The sequence below is a fragment of the Artemia franciscana genome, chromosome 3 (assembly GCF_032884065.1).
Source record: "Artemia franciscana chromosome 3, ASM3288406v1, whole genome shotgun sequence".
Lineage (NCBI taxonomy): Eukaryota > Metazoa > Arthropoda > Branchiopoda > Anostraca > Artemiidae > Artemia > Artemia franciscana.
Window position 1 is genome coordinate 11365688 of NC_088865.1, and position 21905 is coordinate 11387592.

Sequence of the window (21905 nt, forward strand, 5' to 3'; positions counted from 1 at the left end):
TTTTTTTTTTTATGAACTGAAATACAATCAGCTTGATGCAATTGGATGAAAAAGGTCTGGTTTAGCGCAAAGCAGATAGTTAAATGTATGAATGTTCACTGGAGGAAGGGGGGGGGGGGGGTATCTCGACTCATCGCCCTTCAAAGCATAAAATTTCAAAGTATTTCGTATTAAAATTATCAAGAAAAAACATTGTTATCCCTTCCCTTTTCCAAAAAAAAGTGTATGCATCTGATAGGCACGTAAACTAGGTAGTTGGCAGCTTCTCCTTTTTTGAAGGAATACATTTTATCGTTTAGGCTTTAGTATCGCTATCTAAGTAGTATAGCCATAAGGCTTCAGACCCGAATCAAAGGGGTATACTTTTCATCAAATTAATCTTACAGGCCCCTCAAAGTCTCCATAGCTAAGAGTATGACCTACCTGAGGCATTTCTTGCAGCTTTTACTAGGTATAGACACCAAGACCAGTTTTTAAGAAAATTGGAGGGGTTATTGATAGATCTGTTACTTGTCGATTGAATATCATTTGTTGGCGGATATACATTGATCATGTTGATGAAACTTTCTGAGATTGCTAAAGGGGGTTAAGAAATTTAGATTCCTTGTTATAACTTAATTTATGACCTTTACAGAGAATTAGTTTTTGTACATGTGCTTTTATTGTTTGCAAGATGATGCAACATAACCATTTAATTCCCAATTTGTTTTATTACAATTACAAGAACTTTATGAAACTTATCTGTGGAACTAACTCTTTTAAGCATGACGGAAGGAGATGACAGAAAATGAATTACCCCCCCCCCCCCCAAAAAAAAAAAACAGCCATGTAGATTGGCCGTGACCCTCTGGCAATCAATGGCCTGTACCCATCCCCCCAAAGGAATCAACAGAGCCGTCTAGATTCCCCATGCCCCCTCCCCAAATGCCCCCTTGCTTCCAAACAATAAAAGTTGTTTGGAAGCAAGGTCTTTCCCATATCTCCCTCTCACAGGCATACCCGTCATCAAAATCACCATAAATGTACAAAATATCTCTTTTCATTAACCTATTGTATGTACACAAGACAGGTATAAAAATATTTGAAACCCCCTGTTTGTAGGGTGATACAACAGAAATAGGTAGTGAGAAATAACTGCTGTATTTTTCTCTAAATGTAATTCATTATTACAAGCAATGAGAATCATTTTTACCTCAAATATAAAAATTTAGTAATTCATTTTTTGTTGATAAATAATTCTCTTAATTTATGGACAGCATTGATGCAGATTTTTAAGAATTTGCAAAGTTGGTGCAAAAAAAAAGTTTAAGTGGCCTACCTTTTATTAAAGGATTTTCTTCTAACTGCATAATTGCATCTAAAGCAGTATTGTTCATGAAGCTGGATTGTTCCTCTAACTGTGACATATTCCCTTTCTGACCATATAATACTGACTTTCTTGAAACTCTTCTGCCAACAGATGTAACCTCTGTATCAATAAATGTCTCTCCTAGGTTGAACTGTGGACTTTCAGTATTTTTTGCATATTCAATTTCTCCAGTGCTACCAATAGTTTCTCTTCTACCCTTTTTTCCCCCAAGGCTAAATCGAGACAATTTAATTGGTTCTGGTCCGAAAGTAGTTCTTCTGTTTTCAAGAGGTAACAGCTGTACAACACTGTCTTGATCTTCTAGAAGTGTTTCAACCATCTCATCTGCTTCTTTTTCCTCAAATAAGGAGCGACGATTGGTAGAATAATGAGGAATGTTGCTCATATCCGCATTAAATAAGGACAACCTTCGATCTTCCCTTGGAGTCTCAATTGGTTCAGACGTTCTTGGTCCAGGCCCAATGCTCATTCTCGCGCTTGATCTTCTGGTGCTTGGCTTCGGACGAGAGAGAGGACCAATTGAATCTTCAAGATTCTGGCAAAGGTTCTCAAACGTCGTTGGTGATTCAACAAAGGTGTCATTATTTGTTTGAGGAAGTCGAAACAGTGACAATCTTGTTGTCATCCCCACTTTGGTGGGTGTTGGAGCCAAAGTGTCATCCATGACTTATAATCTATAAAAGTGAAATCAATTATGTTGTTTTATAATACCATAGTTAATAAATAAAGTTAATCAAAAGATAATAATTGTATCTTCAGCAAAAAACTTCCCATGGATGTTTGAGGTGCATTCGTTTTATTGCTTCCAAACAACTTTTTGCAATCTTTTTTTAATCTCAAGCATGTACATGTGAAGCTGCATTGGTTTTTTCTTCCTTACTGTTTTACCAAGCCCAAGAGCCCTGTGAGAGGCAACACTGAATCCTTATGGAAATCAATAAAGTAGTTTCTCTTTATAGAACCAACTTTTTGCAAGATTTTTTTATACCCTTTTATTGGGGTACTAATACTCAGTGGCCAGCATTGATTTCATTTTAATAAATAACTCATAGTTGTCTGGCCAAATTTATTCTCACTGTACTAAAACACTCTTGAAGATAGTTTTCAAAAATTGCTAATATTAACTAAAAAAAAAACATATTACAGAAATTACCACAGATATTAGTAGAGATACAGCCTCTCTAAGCCCTAGAAAGACCAGAGCATGATGTGTGGCTTACTGAAAACGATTTGTGTTTTCAGCAGTGTGTTTTTGTTATAACTTCATTAGCAGAACAACATTCACTCCACCAGACCCCCAGCTTGAATAAAAATATTTTTGAAGAGCTTGACCAATTTGCATGCATTCCTTCCTGACTCTGATTATACAGTATCTGTAACGTCCGAGGCTGATGCTATTATGCACCTTAAGAAAAAGCTGTTAAAAGACATAGATGGGTTTCACGCTCTATATATCGAAAATGGAGATCCTGCACTTTTAGAACATCTCACATTACTTCCACAAATGATTTTTACACAAGGCGTGGTTCTGTCAACGGTCTGGGCTAAAGATCTTTCTTCTATTTCGAAAAAAAAAATGAAAAACCTCCAGTCAGCTTACATCTTTCAGACCCATTACTCTAGTAACTAGCTTATGCAAACTTTACGAACTACTGTTCATAAACGAGTTTAAAGAAGAATGTTCCGTCTCTATATCAATTGGCTTTCCACATAGTATTGAACGTACAGACGCTCTTGTAATTGTTGCTAATGCTCTGCCGGATGCATCTTGTACAGGTAGTTCACTTGCCTTGGCAAGTCATGATTTTCGCTATGTCTTAGACTCCCTGATCATCCTCCTCATGCTTTAAAGGGCTGCTAAAGGAGGAGAAAACCCGGCTATCATCAGATCTCAAAAGGATATGTATGCTAAGCTGCGATTCCGACTTAAAATCCCTCTTAAGACAAATGAAATGACAATGCCTCTGGATTGAACTGTATCAGTTGAGAAAGTACCCAGGCAAGGTGCTATTGCCTCAGCATGTAATTTCAATAAACATGTCCTCGAAGCTCAAGGCTAGTGTCAGGTATCGTGCATTCTTTCTGGCCTCAATATCTCCCTAGTCACTAATGCTGATGACATTTAAAACCTCAGCCAGACTTTTGACAAAATTTCTTGAACTTTCCAAAAACTGCCAACAGAATACTTCAAATGTGGTCTTGAATCCAACACTGAAAAGCCCGACGCAGTGCAAATCACTTCCTGATGAAATCGTACCGGAAAATTCAAAAATCCATCATCCGACCGAATGATTTATGTTAGCATTCCCATTAGGAATACAATTTCTCATGGACTCTCCTAGCAAAACAATCAAACGCCAGCTATCAGCTTCATATGCTTCCTCTGCTAAGCTTCACTTAAAACGCTGTTATCTGTCAATGCTGTCAACACTGTTGCTCTCCCTCACATTCTCTACAAATCACCCTTCATGAAGATTCTTATATGGACTTATAAATTGAAAATCCGCTCCACTTCCTTCTGTTTTCCAAATACATACTGAGATATCTCATTTCAACACGCAGTTCTAAGCTCATCAACCATCTTCGTATAACAGATCTTAGTATAACTGTGGCTAAACTTATTGAAAAACAGAACTAAAAGATTTTAAAACATGCTTGGAACCAACTCCTTCTACACGAGTTACATTGGCATAGTTGTATAGTGCTCTTTTTCCTTATTTTTCTTCTTTTTTTGCAGTGCCCAGTTATTTGTTTACTTGTATGGAAAAGGGTTTCAATAAATTATAATGATAACTATCAGAAAACTAATCAAGGTTATAAACAAGAGTTACCACAGACAAAAGTGAAGCTACTCCCTTATCAGGCTCTCTGATAGTCCTGCAATATGCCGTTTACCCTTTATGGTACTGAAAAATATAGGCTAAACAGCATAGCTTTAATTTATCAAAACAATAAGAACAACAAAGAAAATCATGATTGTAATCAAGATTACAGGGAAAAAAAGTATTACTTAGAATAATTACCTTTCTAACTTTCAATTTAGCTTTGATTTTTGCAAAGAATATTCTTTATATCAAATTTTTTCTTTTGATTCTATTAAAAACCTTACAAGTGAAAAATTGGTCATTTTAAAGCAATCTATTTAGTTTGCCGGAGCAGAACATTATTGAAGAATCAATCAATTATTTAACAATTAATTTCTAATATGTTATCAGTATTTCTTCAATGTTACAATGACAAAAGCCAAACTGTTAAAACTATATTTAGTTTCTAGTAAAGACAAAATTATGATCTGCTGATCAGGGGGCGATCAAAGCGCTACTCTTATTTGTGATATTTTATGCTCGTTTACGGTCAACTTGATACTTCATTTCAAATTTATGTACTTTTGATAAGTCATATAACTACTCATATCAGTATCTTCCATCTTTATGTTTAATGTGATTAATCATATTGATTTTTGTTCATTTCGGTTTCAGTTTATCAATCACTGTAATTTTTGTTCTTATAAAGTTTTAATTGTAATGAGACTTAATTTTAGCTCATTCTAGGTTTTATTATGGCTCTTTACTTTTCTTTGAAAAACTTCTTTCTTGGAAAACTTTCTTTTTAAAGCTAGTTTATGATTGTTTTTTAGTTGAAATAATTTTAGTATTGTTTAATTCAAGTAATCTTTGCCAAGATTTTTAATTCGTCTACTTAACAAAGAAATTATTGAATTATAATTAGAATCAAGATTTTTATTCAGTCAAATAGTTTTACAGCTGTGCTTTGATGCAATAAACTTTTAGTAATATTTTTATTATAGAAATTGAGTTGGATGGAGAGAGGAACTTTTATTCATTTGGATTGAGAATCTCCACATTTTTTGTCGTCTGTAGGTAACTGGTAAAATTGGTCATGGTAAAATGAAGTATTTTACGCATTTTATCATAAATTTACAGACCTCCGTAAAATTTTTATTTTTACGTATATTTGCCTATCTTGAATCTTTTACTGACATATTTTACAAGAGCTTGCAATTTTTCCAGCATAAAAGTCCAAAGAGGCTGGCACCAATAGGTTTGATACGATTTTGTTTTGTGTATAGCTGCATTACACGGTTAAAAGGTTCGTCTGTCTTACTTCTGCCCATTGTTATCAGAATGATAACAATCTGTTTTGTAAATTTATTTATGATTTAATAGTTTTTCTTATGTTTGCATAATGTTGTTTATTATTTTTATTCCCTTTGAACCTAGTAGTTTATTATTGTCTTTGTTCTTGCAGTTGTTTTCTCTATTGTTGCCTATATGTTCTTACCTTTCAATCCACCCTCTCTTACTTCAGCCTGCTTGTATGGATATTGTGTTCATTTGTAAAGTTGTTGTATACATTTGTCATGTGTAGTATATATGGGTGATTTCTCCTTTCTTTTGAATTCATCTATTCTTAATTCAGTTATATTTGATCAACCAAGTAGTGCTGGTAGACAAGAGGCACACACTTTTGACCCTCTCCTTGAATCTATGGTTAGTTCTAGCTGCAATTATCACACCACCATTGATTATTGTGATAACATTTTGCCCTCACTCTCTTCAAATAGTTGCTTTAATGTATTTTGTTTGAATGTGTGTGGAATAAGAGATAAGTGGGACAGTCTTAAATCGTATTTGTGGTCTAATAATTCTTGCCCTTTTGATGTCATAGGCTTGACAGAAACATGGTTATCTGATAGTGATAATTTTACAGCTTATGATGTGGATGGTTATATTGCTATTCATGTCCCTAGAATGGTAACAAAGTGTTCTTGGGGAATTTCTTTGTTTATAAAATCTAATATTGAATTTTGTAGAAGATTTGACCTTGAATTCTTGTTTACATCAGTTGTGTCTAATAATAGGACAGTTTATTCTCTTGTCATTGACCTGAAAAGCCAGTTCGCATGTGATACTGTTTGTTTGTTTTATAAGCCCCCTCCTTTTCCAACCCATCTGTTCTGTGATTCGCTTGATCAGCTTTCTGGTGTGGGGACTTTCTCTAAAAAACGAATTTGTGTTTTGGGAGACTTTAATTGCAATATGTTAAATGTTGGATCAAATGATGAATGTGACCATCTTTTTGATGTATTTTCTTCTTCAGGGCTACTTCCTTCAATTTTTTTTCCTTCTCGTGTTGACCCTTCAAGAAATTCTGCCACTTTAATAGATAATATTTTCACTTCTCATTCTCCTAATTTGAAGTTCTCTTCTGGTCTTGTTTTCACTGATCTTTCTGATCACTTTCCTATTTATCTATCACTATCTGTGCCTAAAACTGAGATTACTGTGGATGAGAAAGGTAAATCTTCTTTCAGAACTTTTACAGATAAGGAAATTTCTAATTTAATATATGGTCTTCAGAGTAATGATTGGTCTAGTGTTCTTGAAGCTAATGATGCTGATTGTGCAACTAGATTATTTTTGTGTCGTATGGGGACTCTGTTGGATAAGCATTTTCCTCTTAGAAATAAGCCAAGGAATTTTACACCCAAATGCCCATGGATGTCTAGAGGTCTGATCAATGCAACCCATATGAAAGCGTCTTTGTTCAAGGCTGCATGTAAAAGTAAGACACAGGATGATCTTTTGAAGTATAAACATTACAAAAATGTGCTCACTTCTTCAGTTCGTGTAGCAAAAAAGCTGTATTTTTCGCGTCGAATTAATGAATGCAAGGGGAATTTGCGCAAGGTTTGGACTGTAATTAATGAAGCTCTTTCTCGCAAGAAACACAAACATTCCTCTCCATGTTTTTATAGAAATGCTGATGGTTCTGTTGTAGACAAAAAATCCTCAGCGAGTGCCTTCAATTCGTATTTCACCACACTTCCTTCAGTTCTAATTCCACCCCCAAGTAGAGTAAGTTGTTTTCCCTTGGCAAAGAAGTCTTTTTTCCTTTCCCCATGTAGTACTACTGAGATTTCTAGTATTATTTTCCAGCTTCCTAGCAGTCGTTCAGTTGACAGTTTTGGTTTGATTAATAAGGTCCTTAAAAAAATTAGTCAGTTTGTTTCTCATCCGATTTCACACATAACTAACCTCTCTCTTTCTTCTGGTATTTTCCCTCTTTCATTTAAAGTTGCTACTGTTCTACCTTTGCATAAAAAAGGTGATTCGTCTCTAATTTCAAACTACAGACCTATTTCTCTTCTTCCCGTCATCTCAAAGGTTGTTGAAAAAGTAGTGTATCGTCGACTCTCTTCATTTGTATTTAGTACTAATTCGACTGATGGAAATTCTCTCATCACTAACCATCAGTATGGTTTTCGTCCCTCATTCTCTACCTTACATGCACTTACTGATGCTACAGAGTTTGTGCGTGTTAAACTGGACAAGGGCTTGAGTGTTTTGGGTCTATTTCTTGACTTTTCAAAGGCCTTTGATATGGTTGACCACAATGTTCTTCTGTCTAAGCTATCCTTATTTGGTGTGCATGGAGTCCCACTAGATTGGTTTAGGTCCTACCTCTCAGATAGATCTCAGTATGTTTTGGTTAACCGTACTTCTTCCACTACTTTGCCTGTATTGAAAGGTGTCCCACAAGGCTCTGTGCTTGGACCACTTTTGTTTCTAATCTACATTAATGATCTTGTTGATGGTATTCATCCCCTTATTCACCCTGTTCTTTTTGCTGATGACAGTAATTTTTTCATTGCTGCGGTGGACCTGCCATCTGCCACTTCTATAGCTCAAGGTCTTCTTGATAAAGTAAAGGATTGGTGCTGGTCAAATGGTATGGCTCTTAACAGCCGAAAGAGTGCCATTGTCAACTTTAGGACCCCTTACCGCATGAGAGACGTACGGGAGCCAATCACCCTGACTTTTGGGAATGATATTATACCACAAGCTACTATGGTGAAACTTCTTGGTGTGTATCTTGACTGTTTTCTTTCTTTTAAACCGCATATAACTCACACCCGTTCCTTAATACTCCGCCAGTCTTCATTGTTGCACCGGATTAATTCATTTCTTCCTCCTGATATTATGGTTTCTCTTTATCATGCTTTTATTCATCCTTACCTTTCTTATTGCTGCTCTGTCTGGGGCAATACTAATAAATCTCTTCTCTGCTCACTTCAAAGAGCCCAAAATAGGGCAGTGAAGGCTACTTTTCTTCTCCCTCGGCTTTACCCTTCCTCTGATCTTTATAATGATACTGGAATAGCTCCGCTGGATCATATTATAGGTAAAAATATTCTTTATTTAGCGCATTCTGCTTTTCTAGGTACTCTTCCACCGACCCTGCAGCAGTTTTTCTCAAGGACAGGCTCAGGTAGGTACTTTTCTTCTTTGCGTAATTCTTCTCGACGATTTATTTTACCAGAACGATCCTCTACAGCAGCTCAGAGGTCTCCTGTATATCAGTCAATTCTATTATGGAACTCCATCCCTTTGGATGTCCCTCTTTTTCTTTCTGCAAATGCATTGTTTCGTCGGGTCTTTCCAGTTAAATAATTTTTGTCCCTCTTTTAATTCTATCCCAATTTGTATGTCACTTCTCTTCTTTTAAAATCTTGTCTTGTTCCAGTGTTTTTTTTTTTTTTGTTTTTTTTTTTTTTTGTATATATTTTATAAGTGTTTTTTTTTTTTTTTTTTTTTTTTTTTTTTGTTCTCTGTGGCCCATTACAAGCATAGCTTCTTGGGCCTATTAATCGATTTACTTTTGTAATAGTTTTCTTTAGTATTAATAAATTGATTGATTGATTGATTGATTGAAAATAGTGAAATTAGCTAAAATAAAATGTTGTTAGTTCTGTGAGCTGTTAAAGACAGAAAGAGTTACAAGCAGGATTGATATATGACAAACAAGAAAAATGGTAGCTGCATGATATATCCCCTAGACCACTCACGTTGTTCATGCATTGACGTACTATAAACCGGTTTCCTTCGCTGGTCTCTTTCAATTTAGCATGAGAAAAGACAAAGACAGGTGGCAAAATAGATGGGAAACATGTAATTTGGGCTATAATTTTGGATATTAGGGGGAGTGGGGGCAAGAAGTCGGAAAACAATTCTTGCTTCATAACATCAGAAAAATTGTAGCTATTACATTTTGCTGGCAGACCCTCCATACTTTACCCCGGCCTCCGAATGTGCAAATACATAGCCCAAAGATGTTTCTAAAGTATTACATTTTATCATACTTAGGCAAATTTTATTAGAAGCCTCTTCTGTTTCCCTTCCTGAAGTCTCTACTGTTTCTAGGTTGAGATTAAAAGTTCATAGCTAATGCTACATTTCTCACGGCTGTGGTGGAATTGTAGCTAATGAGGTTCGACCCTCCGTCCCTAGACAGCAGTGAAAACCCGTCAGCGCACCTCTTAGTGGCGAAGGGGTGCAAACACCATTTAGCTCCACACCGAGCGAAATGGTGGCAACTGCGCTCCGGGTGACCTGAAAGATTGGGCTCCTTGCGGTAAAATAGGTCTCCATAAATCGTCTTTGGATCTCAGACCTCGTAAAATTTAAAAATGGCTACGGCGTCCCCGGTATGCGACACAGCCCCCGTATTGGCACGGGCGTCGTAAAGTAAGCTAGCCAATCATGCTACGGTGTTCCCAGGAGGCGACACGACTTCGAGTTTGGTGTTGAAGTTGAAAAATATGATAGCAATAACTATAGATAAATCCTGTACCACTATTAGGCGAACTAAATTAGAACTGAACATCAGCTGCTGGAATGTGCGATCTGGCAAAGATGAAACTACACAAGTCTTTCTCGCACACGAAATGGAAAGATACAAAATCGATACACTCTGCCTATCCGAAACAAGAATGTGTGGCTCTAGCACAAAAGTCATTACTGCCGCTGATTCATTCCAACAATTCTATCTCTTCTATTCAGGAGTAGAGAGCAACTCCGTACTCCACGGTGTAAGATTTCTACTAAGCTAAAGAGCCAGAAATGCTCTTCTAGAATGGGAACAAATTTCGCGTACCACTATTAGGCGAACTAAATTAGAACTGAACATCAGCTGCTGGAATGTGCGATCTGGCAAAGATGAAACTACACAAGTCTTTCTCGCACACGAAATGGAAAGATACAAAATCGATACACTCTGCCTATCCGAAACAAGAATGTGTGGCTCTAGCACAAAAGTCATTACTGCCGCTGATTCATTCCAACAATTCTATCTCTTCTATTCAGGAGTAGAGAGCAACTCCGTACTCCACGGTGTAAGATTTCTACTAAGCTAAAGAGCCAGAAATGCTCTTCTAGAATGGGAACAAATTTCCCCTCGTCTAGCCAAGATTAGATTCAAGGGCAGCCCAGCTAGCATATCTTTACTGTCAGCCTATGCTCCTACACGTGATGCACTAGACGAAACGAAAAACGATTTTTATACGGAACTACAGACCGTGACTTCAGCTATAGCCACGCGAGACTTCCTAATTGTAGCTGGAGACTTCAATGCAAGAATGAGACCTAAGGACCAAATCACTAGCAAAGTGATTGGTAACTTTGGATTAGGTCAACATTGCGAAAATGGTGAAAAGGCTAGTCAATTATGCCCTAATGAATCAGCTGACTGTTTCCAATACTCTTTTCCAGCATAAGCCAAGCCACCTATTAACTTGATATTCCAGCGATGGCGTTACCAAAGCCGAAATTGACTAAGTACTCATCTGACAGCGGTGGAGAAGCTCATTTCAAGATTCACTTTCTTATAAGGGAGCGGATACTGGATTGAAATCTGGATCAGATCATAAACTGATCATCACAAAAATTCTCCTTTGTCTAGCAGCATGTAGAAAGAATAAAAAAAAACCTCGCATTGATAGCAGTAAACTCAAGGATGAAACTGTCAAACATGCCCTCAGCTTAGGACTGACTAACCGCTTTAATGCACTAGATTGTGATTCTTTAAGTGTTGAGGATAAATGGGGACAATTCAAGACAATTACTTCGGCGACAGCTGGGAAGTTTCTAGGAAACACAAAAGTAAAGCGACAACATTGGATCCCTGTCAATATTCTTTCCTTAGTTGAGCAAAGGAATAATGTGACCGGCCCGTAAAAGCAATCAAAGACCTTCATAAGCGAATAAAACGTGCGTCACGAATTGATCGCCAAAGATGTCTGAGGAAGCCGCCACCTCACTGAAAAAAGGACCCCATCCAAGCCAAGACGCATGGAAAACTAATTCCTTCCCAAAGGGCTGGAGAACTTCAATTATACTGACCTTTTATAAGAAAGGTGACAAGACTGAATGTAGAAATTGCTGGGGAATAAGTCTTATACATATCGCGGTAAAAATTTTTAGGATAATTCTCTTGAATCGTTTCACAAGTGCCCAGGAGAAAAATACCCGCAAAAATCAAGCTGGCTTCAGACTAGGTAGAGGCTGCATTGATAATATTTTCGGCGCCCGACTTATTATCCAACACTTCCAAAGGTATAATTTACCTCTAGCTTTAATATTCCTCGAAGACACCGCGGCCTTGGACTCCGTTACCCATCACAAGCTCTGGAAAACCCTAGAGATCAACGAAACGCCTGTAAAGTTTATTGAACTTATTCAGGCCTATTACTCAGAGTCAACAAGCCGGATAAGAATCTATGGCAAGGAACCTGAAGAATTCCTAGTCGAAAGTACAGTAAAGAAAGGCTGTGTTCTCTCTCCAATGCTGTGTAACTACTGTATAGGCTGGGTGCTAGAAAATACCCTAATGCAACGAAATGCTGTCCAACTTTGAAAAAATCAGTCGTTGATCGACATCGATTACGCTGATGATGTTGAAATCCTCTCTGACCCTGAGCATGATCAAAAGATGCTAGATGATATTGTTGAATGGTCAAATCTGATTCGACTTAAAGTAAGCAGAGAGAAAACTAAATTCATGACCATGAATCATCCAACCCAAATATCTTTGAGCGTAAACAAAACTCAGCTAGTAAGGGTTGAGTTCTTTACCTAACTAGGCTCTATACTTCGCAATGATGGCTCTTCAGACTGAAGAAATCCAGCAAAGAATACATAAGGCGCAATTTGCTTCGCATCCCTTAGAAAATCCCTTTTGAACCACCGAGAAATGTCTATTCCAACTAAAAGTGGAATCTTTACGGCCCTGGTCCGAACCATCCTACTATACGGATACAGAAATTGGTCCTTGAAGCTTCAACACGAGAGAGCACAAGCTGCCTTCAAACATGAATGCTTACGCCAAATACTTGGAACTTGCCGGCAAGACGGTATATCTAACTTCGATATTCGCCAACTCTGCAAGATTGGAAGAGATGTCGCTACCATCATTAAAAAGCGCCGTTTACAGTGACTGGGTCAGGTCCTGCTGAGACTACCGGAATACCTGCCCCGTCGAATCCTTCTAGTTGAGCCCTGAGTCACTTGGAAGAGGCATCAAGTTTGGACATAGATGGTCGGCCCAGTGACTCCTATTTGCAAAGCAATTGGCAGCAGATTGCGAAACGCGGTCCAAAGAGGTCACAAGGATCCTGGACGCTAGGCGAGGCAGAAACACCTGACTCCTGCCCCAAGTACAAGTAAGTAATATTTCATTAGGATTAGATTATCTTCACTACTTGAGCGGTAGGGGTATATCATACAGGTACTGAAAAAAAAATGTATCGAATAGCCAAGAAAAATGAGGGTGATGTCAAGCAGTGGATAGAAAAGAAAGCAGAAATGACAGACGCAGATATTTTGTCAGGGATTTCTGTCCAGCAATTTTCAGTGCTCAAAAAAAGAGAAGGAAAACTAACCTTTCGAAGTAACTCTTAACAGAGCCGAACAAAGACTGGGTCAAACAAATCAAGTCAGAATAAAGAAAGACTATTCAACAATTAGATTCAGCAAAAATTCTCTGCTTAGTGATTTACTTAGCTTGTCTACTGAATAAATTTTCATTAAAAGTGTGGTCAGATGATCTTAATTCAGACTGAAGAAAAAAAAATTATGTGAATCCTTTAATTTTACGTTATTATAAATTGGGCTAATAGAAATATCTCAAGTATCTATTTAAAGCAAGTCTCTATTTATGGATTTTTTTTTATTTCAACTGCCTTTCTAAAAGAATATGGGAAGCCATTTGATTCAGATATGAAATTTACCTCATCAACAAGATCTAAATGATCTGGATTTTCATCACTGCTGAGGGCAAAAGCAGAACTAATATCCTCATTTTTATTTTAAGTTTCACATCCCAGATATTTGTTCATTTATTTTTTTTCCAGAAGAACTTGATGAGGATGGGGTGATCAAATAAATTATGGAGAGGCTCAGTCAATTGGTAATCGGAAGTTCCAACGACATCTACTAAAATTCTACTATAATTTAGCCTGCTTTTCAACCAATTGCTACCGAATGTGTTGTTACTAACTACAGTGACTTTAAAGAAATTCTTATTCTACTTAAATGGCCCTTGTGCTTCAGCGGTTGTTTTGAAAGAATCTTCAGATAAATACAAAGTTAGTTATAAGGGAGAGACATGGGGATATTGAATGTAGAAATTGATATATAATTCTCAGGGTCGTATCCAGGATTTTTTCGGGGGGGGGGGGGGAGGGAGGTTTTTTGGCGGCAGTGGGCTTTGGAACAGGCATGGCGATCAGAATCTGAGTCTGAAGAAAAGTAGCTAGATTTACCAGTATATCCTGTCGAAAACGATTTTATTGGCTGAATACTCTGCTATTATGATCATGTGGTTAGTTAATCAAAGTCAGCAAAGTGTTACAAACCACTTTTTTGCTTGTTTTTGATGCCTTTAAAAATAAATGAAAAATAACAAGTATGTGACACGAGAAATGTGACTATTTAATATGAAAGGCTGTAAGGGTAGCATTTCTTAGGTTAAAATATACAAATAAAATTGCCAGTTTGTTTTTACTCCCAAATAATGGTATATTTTTTTAATAGATGTAAAAAAATCAGACATTTAATTAAACTGATGAAGCTCTAGATGAGGGGGCATTGCCTTTTTGAAGCCCAAGAAAATCAAAATCACCAAAATATTTCATTAAAAGCTAGAAGTGTTGCTTAAAAAGAAATTCTCAACTTGTCTTATAGCTACAGGACATCTCCAAAACACCAATTTTCTTATATTTCTTAGGGAGAACCATTTTTTACCCTGCTTTACCTATTTTACCTTATTCTACGAATTTTCCTTACTGAGTTTTTATTTGACGCTGATTTGACAACACTATCTATAGGGCAGAAGCAATTTTAACCTCATCCCTTATTTACCCTTGAGTATACATACATCTTAATCCACTATTCTGTAAAAAAAAAACAATTTTAATGTCTAACTTTGTTGCAATAGTTTGATTGATACAGAAAAGATCAATATTCTTTTGCTGGTTTTGTTATTTTTGGTTATTATTTGTTGTCAATAGTTTTAATACCAACTTTAAAAAAATCAACACGTTATTGCACATAACCAAGGATGAATTTAGGTATAAAGTCCTAGAACATATTACCACAAAGGTCAAATGAAACATTTTTTATTTTATTTTAGTGTTAACCTGAAAAAAATTTTATTGCCTCAGTTATGGGCCCGCCTGTCCTTAATATCTATAGCATCAGAACCGGGAAAGGGCGGAGGTGGTAAATATAGTTGTCCTGCATGAAGACTTGTTATGAGAAGGAAATACAACAATGGTAGAAGAGGAATACAGTTACTGGTGATTTTTGGGTATCTCAACTAATTTGCTAGCTAAATAACGCATCCGCCACTTTGTATACCTTTTAATGCTGTTTCCAAATTTATTAGTCATTACCTTTGGGAACTCTATTATAAGAAAAAAAGTGGGATCTTGTTAACTAAAATCCTACATCAAATTCAAAAGAAAAATATTATCTTCATTTTCCACACTCATCTATTCCGTATGCTTTGATTTGAAATCCAATGAGATTAACAATTTATTAATATTTTTCAATGCTATCAACCAGAGCTGAAAATTTAATTATAACAGCTCCCTCCCAACTCAAATATAAGCCAAAAATACTCAAATTAAACTGAAAATTTTCAACAAAGTGAGCAGCCCCCAGCCAAGGCACCTAGGGGTAACTTACCCTGGTTGCCCCTACCCCTTGGACAGTTCTTATTCGAGGGGGGGGGGGGGGATTTCCCTACAAACAAGACAAATTAGCAATTCCTTTAGTTTCACAACACTGACAAAAAATTAGTCAAACTACAAGATGCTTTCAAGAGCCAAAACTGGCTGAAAAACACTAAAATAAAAAAAAATGAAAAAATTTAAAATTTAGTTATTGAAGAAATAATAAAAATCATCATGGGATTATGAGTTAGTATTGTCTTAATATATAGGGTTGACTCCAATTTAAGAAAATCACAATTTTGTACCCTTTTCGATAAATTTTCAAACTTCTAATCAAAAAGTTAGATCTGTAGATATTTTTCCTAAATAGTTAAACTCTTTTCAAACCAAAATTCTTTAAATTATGCCCACTGGAGTAGAAAAGTGTTTTTTTATGGAGACTGTTGAATCATCAGTACCTTTACCCTATAATTGGTTTTCATGGGGGCAACCAGGGTAAGATAGCCAGTAGCTGCATGGCTAATCTCTAGTTTATAATTTCAATTATTTCTAAATCTTCATTATATTACCTATAAAAATGTATTTACTTAAATTTTCTTAAGAAGTATGAGATTAGCTTGAAAATTTTATCTATATAAAACATTAACAATTTTACATGAACCAAAACTCAATGGTTAACCTAATCACAGAGTAATATTTCCAGCTCGATCCTAATCATGATTAAATAAAAAAAAATAAATAAATAAAAAAAAAAGGCTGCCCAAAACTCTAATCTCAAACACAAGATCTTAAAGTTAAAAGAAAAGTATATAAAAAAGCCAAAAACAATCATGGATAGATTTAATCAAAGATAAATTTTGTGAGTAGAATAATTGTATTTAAATAAGCTAGGCTTTAATATTAAAAAAAAAACTTTATAAGACTGTAGTCAGCCAATCCACCTACTCATACAATCTCCAAGATTAAGAATGTACATGGTTATTAGTCAAAAATATTTTGATTGTAATATATTGCAGTCAAAATATTTTTTCAGGATCAATTGCTGTACAAGTATCAAGGGTCTTACCCTATTATATGTGAAAGGCATGTTGAACTGGGAACCTAATAGTCCTACTCTCTTGTTATTTTACTTTTTTCCATTCCATAAGTAGTTTTTATTTAGGATTTACCATAAACAAGAACCACTGGAGAATTAAGCTCTTAACAAGGATGCACAATAAGAACAAAACATCAGTAGGATACCATTCAATTCCCCAATTAATATTCTTTTTAAAAATAATGGTTGCTACCATGCCATGAGACCATCTCCATGGTATAACCAGGTATGTCCCTTAATGCTGCTTCCAAATTTATTAGTTACTACTTTTGCAAATTCTACTGTGAGAAAATGAATTGAAACCTTGTTAACTAAAATCCAACATTCAATCCAAAAGACAATTCATATCTTTTGGACAATGAATTCATCTAGAAGACATCATGGAAAATACTGTCCAATCTTGAACACAAGATCTTCAAATTATACAAAAGCATATAAGCTACAGAGAGATTCTATCATTCATGGATTTATTTTAAGATAAATGTTGTAAATAAGAAAAACTATATCTAAATAAGCTAAGCATTAATGTTGGAAAACGTTAATAGATTTTATATTCATAGCCTGAGATCATCTGAATACATTCATCCTTGTCCAATCACTAACAAGTGCAATTTAAGATAGATAGTTTTTTCTTGTATAGTAGTTCAGTATATAACATAAGGTTGTACCTTGAATCGTCAAACAGTTCATGGTAAAAAACTTTAGTAAGGAGAGACAAATTTTTATGTCAATAGATACACCAAAAGAATTGGATTTTAATGCTGATTTTAAATATACAAGTTTCATCAAGTTTAGTCTTAACCATCAAAAGTTACAAGCCTGAAAAAGTTAGGCTTATTTTGAAAAAATGGGGGAAACACCCCCTGAAAGTCATAGAATCTTAATAAAAATCACACCATCAGATCCAGCATTTCAGAAAACCTGCCTGTAGAGGTTTCAAGCTCCCATAGTACAAATGTGGAATTTTTTATTTTTGTTTATTTGTAGTTTTTTCCTTGGGGTGATTGTATCAACCCAGTGGTCCTAGATTTTTGCATAAGGGCTTATTTGAATGGAAATTAAAAGTTTGTAGTGCATTTTTTAAGTGAGCAAAAAATGGAAGGCAACTAGGTCTCCTCCCATGCTCATTTTTCCCAAAGTCACCAGATCAAAATTTTGAGAAGCCATTTTGTTCAGCATAGTCAAAAAATCTAGTAATTATGTCTTTGAGGCCAACTTAATCCCCCACAATCCCCTGGGAAGGGGCTGCAAGCTACAAACTTTGCCCATTGTTTACATATAGTATTTGTTATTGGTAAGTATACAGACGTTTTTAGGGGGATGATTTTTTCTGGTGGGGGGGGGGGAATCGGGCTACATAGGAGGATCTTTCCATGGAGGAATTTTTCTTGGGGAATATAATTTCTATGAAGCGGGTGCAGGATATCACTGGATTGTTTAAAAAAACAATCAGAAAATAAATTAAAAATGAGTTTTTTCAACTGGAGGTAAGGAGTAACATCAAAACTTAAAACAAACAGAAATTATTATGTATATGAGGGGGTTTGTCCCCTTGTCAATACCATGCTTTTTACGCTAAAGTATTTATAGTAGCTTCAAAAGAGCTATTTATTCTAATTAAATGGTCTTTGCAATTCAGAGGTTATTCTTAATGAATTAAAACAAGATGTTCATTTTGACGTTTTAATATTGCTTCTTATTTTCAGTTAAAAGAAAATTATTTTTTTAATTAATGAAGGAAGCAATATTTTTCTCATAGCAGCATTTATTATATTTGGAAAGGAATCAAATAGTGCTGTGTTTTTGTCATTAGGCTATTATGTTTTCTTCAGAAGATCAATAGTTTTCTAGTGCTTTCCAGAAATAGATTTATATGTCCTAATGTAAGTGAGTAATTGAATTAATGATGCTTATTCATCCTGTCTAAACCACATATCCCATCTGAAGAGGCTGAAACTCCCCACTCTTGTCTACAGACATAAAAGGGGTGATATTATCATGACATATAAGCTCCTGAATTATAACTCTCCATTAAATAAGCCATTTCAACTTGACCAGTCTGCCAGAACTAGGGGGCATAGTCAGAAATTGTATCAGAAGAGAGCTGCCACTAGACTATGCAATAAATTCTTCACTTACAGAATAGTGAGTTTGTGGAATTATCTCACCGAAATTGACTTTATTGACTAATAAGGTCCTTGGGTTGGCCCTGCAGAGTGTTACTACTACAAAGTTTGATTTCTGGGTCCTGTATTACCTAGCTAAGGTCAAACACACTGAGTCTTGGCCAATTTTGTCAAGCCTTTTTCTTATTTCATGGACAATTATTACACTAATTCTTGGAATTTTCAACAAACAGTTTTTGTTAACAACCAATTCTGGGTAAAGTTCCTATTGGAAGGACTTCTTAATATCATGGAAAGCAACTGAATTATGAGAATGAAACTTTCAAGAATAAACCTGGAGCCTAAAATATACCCCAAGATGATTCATGGGAAGTTAATACACAGCTAAACTTCAAAAAAAAGGCAAAAACAAACTTTTACCTTCACTTTAGGTTTCCAATTTTGTTTTCAAAAGCTGTAGTTTTTGAGAATGAAATTCCTATTGAAGCAAACTTTAAGCCATATCAAGACATTTTTTCCCCAAAATAAAAAAAAAGATTTATAATTATGTAACAATTTGTAAGTCAGGAGGCTGGAAACCCTTTGCTTGTAGGCATACCTTGAAGACCAAAGAACATGGTCCATAGGACATATGAACATGACAGAAGAGCTCTCCAGACAAGTCTCATTCTGGAATGGGAAAACATATATGCAGAAGCTCATAAGAGGGAAGATTGAAGGCTACTCACCAATGACCTGTGTGCCTCTGGAGGCACTGAAGGAACTAAGGTCTAAAGTGTAGACATACCTTATTTGGGTAGTAGATTTATTTCTTAGGGTCTGAATTTTCTAACAAAAGATTGGCAAATGTCAATACCCTTTAGGAGGGGAAAGGGTGGATGCATCTGTTTCAAAATACCAGCTCAGGGATCATTGAGGTGCTTAATTTATTCCTGAAAATTTCTTGATCTAACTTAACCACTTTCCAAGATAGATGAAAGCTCTTTTAGCTATCTTTTCTTTTTTTTTAATTTTACCCAGTTTTGTTTCTGCTCACCTTTTAGCTAACAATTGGGAGGGAGGGGGAAGCTGGTAAATTTGCAGCTTTAAATGTAATTTGGCCATATTGAAAGTGAAGTTGATGCCTTTTCTTATGCTCTTTAAATACTCAATATTTCTTTCTGGAGGAAATTCCACTACAAGCCCTAATGGGGACCCAAAAAGTAAGACACTATCCTAAACAAAATTCTAAAAATAAGTTTAGCAAAACCTTCTTAATAAGAAAAAATATGGACATTTGTAGCTAGTTAAGAGATTGTAATAATTGTTTTCCTGGGTCTTAATAGTAAAATGTTATTTTGAAAACAAACCTGTAGGAATTTTTAAAAAGAGCCTGAAACCTCTTGAAAATGATTTCACAGCAACACTGATATCATTTTAAAGAGGTTTCAGGCACTTTTTGAAAATTGCTTTAAATTTGGTCTCTAAATAACCTAGTGTAACCAAACATTCACTTTTAAGACTAATGGAAATAATAATTGTCATTCCTGAATCAGCTGCAAATAGGAATTTTTCATTAGACAGTATTTGGTTTTTAGAAATTTTTTTTGAAAATTGGGGTTATAATGTGCTGTTGAATCCTTTGAGGACTCACAATGTAATTTATCTCAGAAAGGATTATTGAATTAGGTATGAAAGAGCACAACAAATGCATTAAGTGACATATTAACTTTTATCCTAGCTAAATTATGGGTAATTTTTAGTTTCATCACAAGCTGTCTACACTGGAAACTATGTTGCAAAGCTGCATAGTTTCTATACTCTAACATTTAGACATGCTAATTGTAGAAGCAGAAGCATTTCTGGTTGACCCTCCTCCTTCAAGGGGCAAACTAAAAATATATAAAGTGGGCAGGGTTTTGAAACAGAGGGAAAAGTTGGGATTGTACCAATATGAATGAAATTATATTTTAAATACTAATTTCAGTAATCACTGTTAATTTCTGTATAGTAGAAAGTCTAACAATAATTAAAAAAAAAACTCACACATCCATTGTTGTTAATATTCAAGATGGGTCACTTTCACTTTTGAGTTAAAACTAGCCAGTTGTTTCTGAACAAAACAAATGTCTGATTTTGCTTACAGGTAACATTACCTACACAGCAAAGTGTATTATTCCATGAGCCCTGCAGGCAGCAGGGCAAGGTCTGTATTCTGATTGGTTGAATTGTTAGTTGATGTTTATGATATACTTTTGCTGGTTGATTAAGTCTTGTTTGTTATGGTAATGATATTCTATCATTGCAGCCCTATTTTTGCCAGAAATTGCAGTTAGTCAAGGGCAAGCTTCTGTGATTTTAAAAGTTCAAAGGTAGGATATTTTAGCTTTTTGTGAGTTTTTTTTTTTTTTTTTTGAATTAGCCCTACTGCATATAGCCAAACTATATTATGATTATTACATATTATCTTTATGTCATTGTTTATTCATATTGCCCAACCCTAACATTTTCCTTGGCTTCAAAACCATACCCACTTTACACATTTTTAGTTTTGTTGAAGGGAGATTTTAAAAGCTAAAAAATGAACACACTTCAGTAATAATTACACAGAAACAATGTGCAATCATGAGAATCTTGCCATATGTAGTAAAACACATTTTAAAAATCTAGTGATGAAAGTAAAGCTTTACTAAATTATGTTGCAAACTCCAAATTTACTTAATAGGCAAACTTAGCATAGGCCTACACCAAATCAATTTTGAAGAATTTCAAACATAGGCTTCTTACATTGAGGCTAGCATATTCTGAGCATACTTTTAATCTGCCTCAATATCAGCCTAGGCATGTACACAATGACTAATTGACCAATAATGTCCCTGTATTGGCACCAAAATAAGGTTTCCTCTCTGGGTCCCATAGGTAATTATGTAGCTAAAGGCAAACCTACAGGACCACAACAGAACAAACAAAAAAAATTGTCAGGTATATTTCTAAGATGGAAAACCTTCAATTGTCTTCCTTAACATAAGTGACAAAGGCCTAGCCTACTTTATGCTATCAATTAGGTTAGGTCAGCCTAGGATGCTATTGTAGCCTGATATCTGGTCAAGATCTACTGTTCTGTAGCTTTAAAGTATATTTACTTACTTCAAATATGCTATTCTGTTTGTGGTGTCTAAATGAAATATCTCCCTTCAACCTTTGATATTTGAGTTTTCAGTTTACAGCCGACACCTCATGTCAAGTTTTTAAACTTTTAACTTTCTAAAAGATAACTGAAATCAAACAGTTCGTGGTAAC

The 21905-nt window shown here is 35.4% G+C and overlaps 2 protein-coding genes across 2 annotated transcripts in view; one reads left to right on the top strand and one right to left on the bottom strand.

The window, feature by feature from the left end:
• The window catches only part of LOC136024881 (nuclear pore complex protein Nup107-like), an 84418-nt gene extending 62513 nt beyond the window's left edge, over nucleotides 1-21905 (bottom strand). The window contains exons 1-2 of the mRNA XM_065700412.1: nucleotides 21753-21905; nucleotides 1319-2043 (exon numbers count right to left, since the gene is read on the bottom strand). Coding sequence (XP_065556484.1) covers nucleotides 1319-2033 — 715 coding nt within the window. The 5' untranslated portion in view covers nucleotides 2034-2043; nucleotides 21753-21905. The remainder of the gene's footprint in view (nucleotides 1-1318; nucleotides 2044-21752) is intronic.
• Nucleotides 8125-10946, top strand: LOC136025456 (craniofacial development protein 2-like). Its single transcript, XM_065701488.1, has 2 exons — nucleotides 8125-8257; nucleotides 10609-10946. The coding sequence occupies exons 1-2, from the start codon at nucleotides 8125-8127 to the stop codon at nucleotides 10944-10946; spliced, it is 471 nt and encodes a 156-aa protein (XP_065557560.1).

Coding starts and splice junctions, on each gene's coding strand:
- LOC136025456 (XM_065701488.1), top strand. CDS start 8,125: ATGGCTCTTAACAGCCGAAAGAGTGCCATTGTCAACTTTAGGACCCCT. Junction 8,258..10,608: donor TACTATGGTGAAACTTCTTG/GTGTGTATCTTG, acceptor ATGCTCTTCTAG/AATGGGAACAAATTTCCCCT.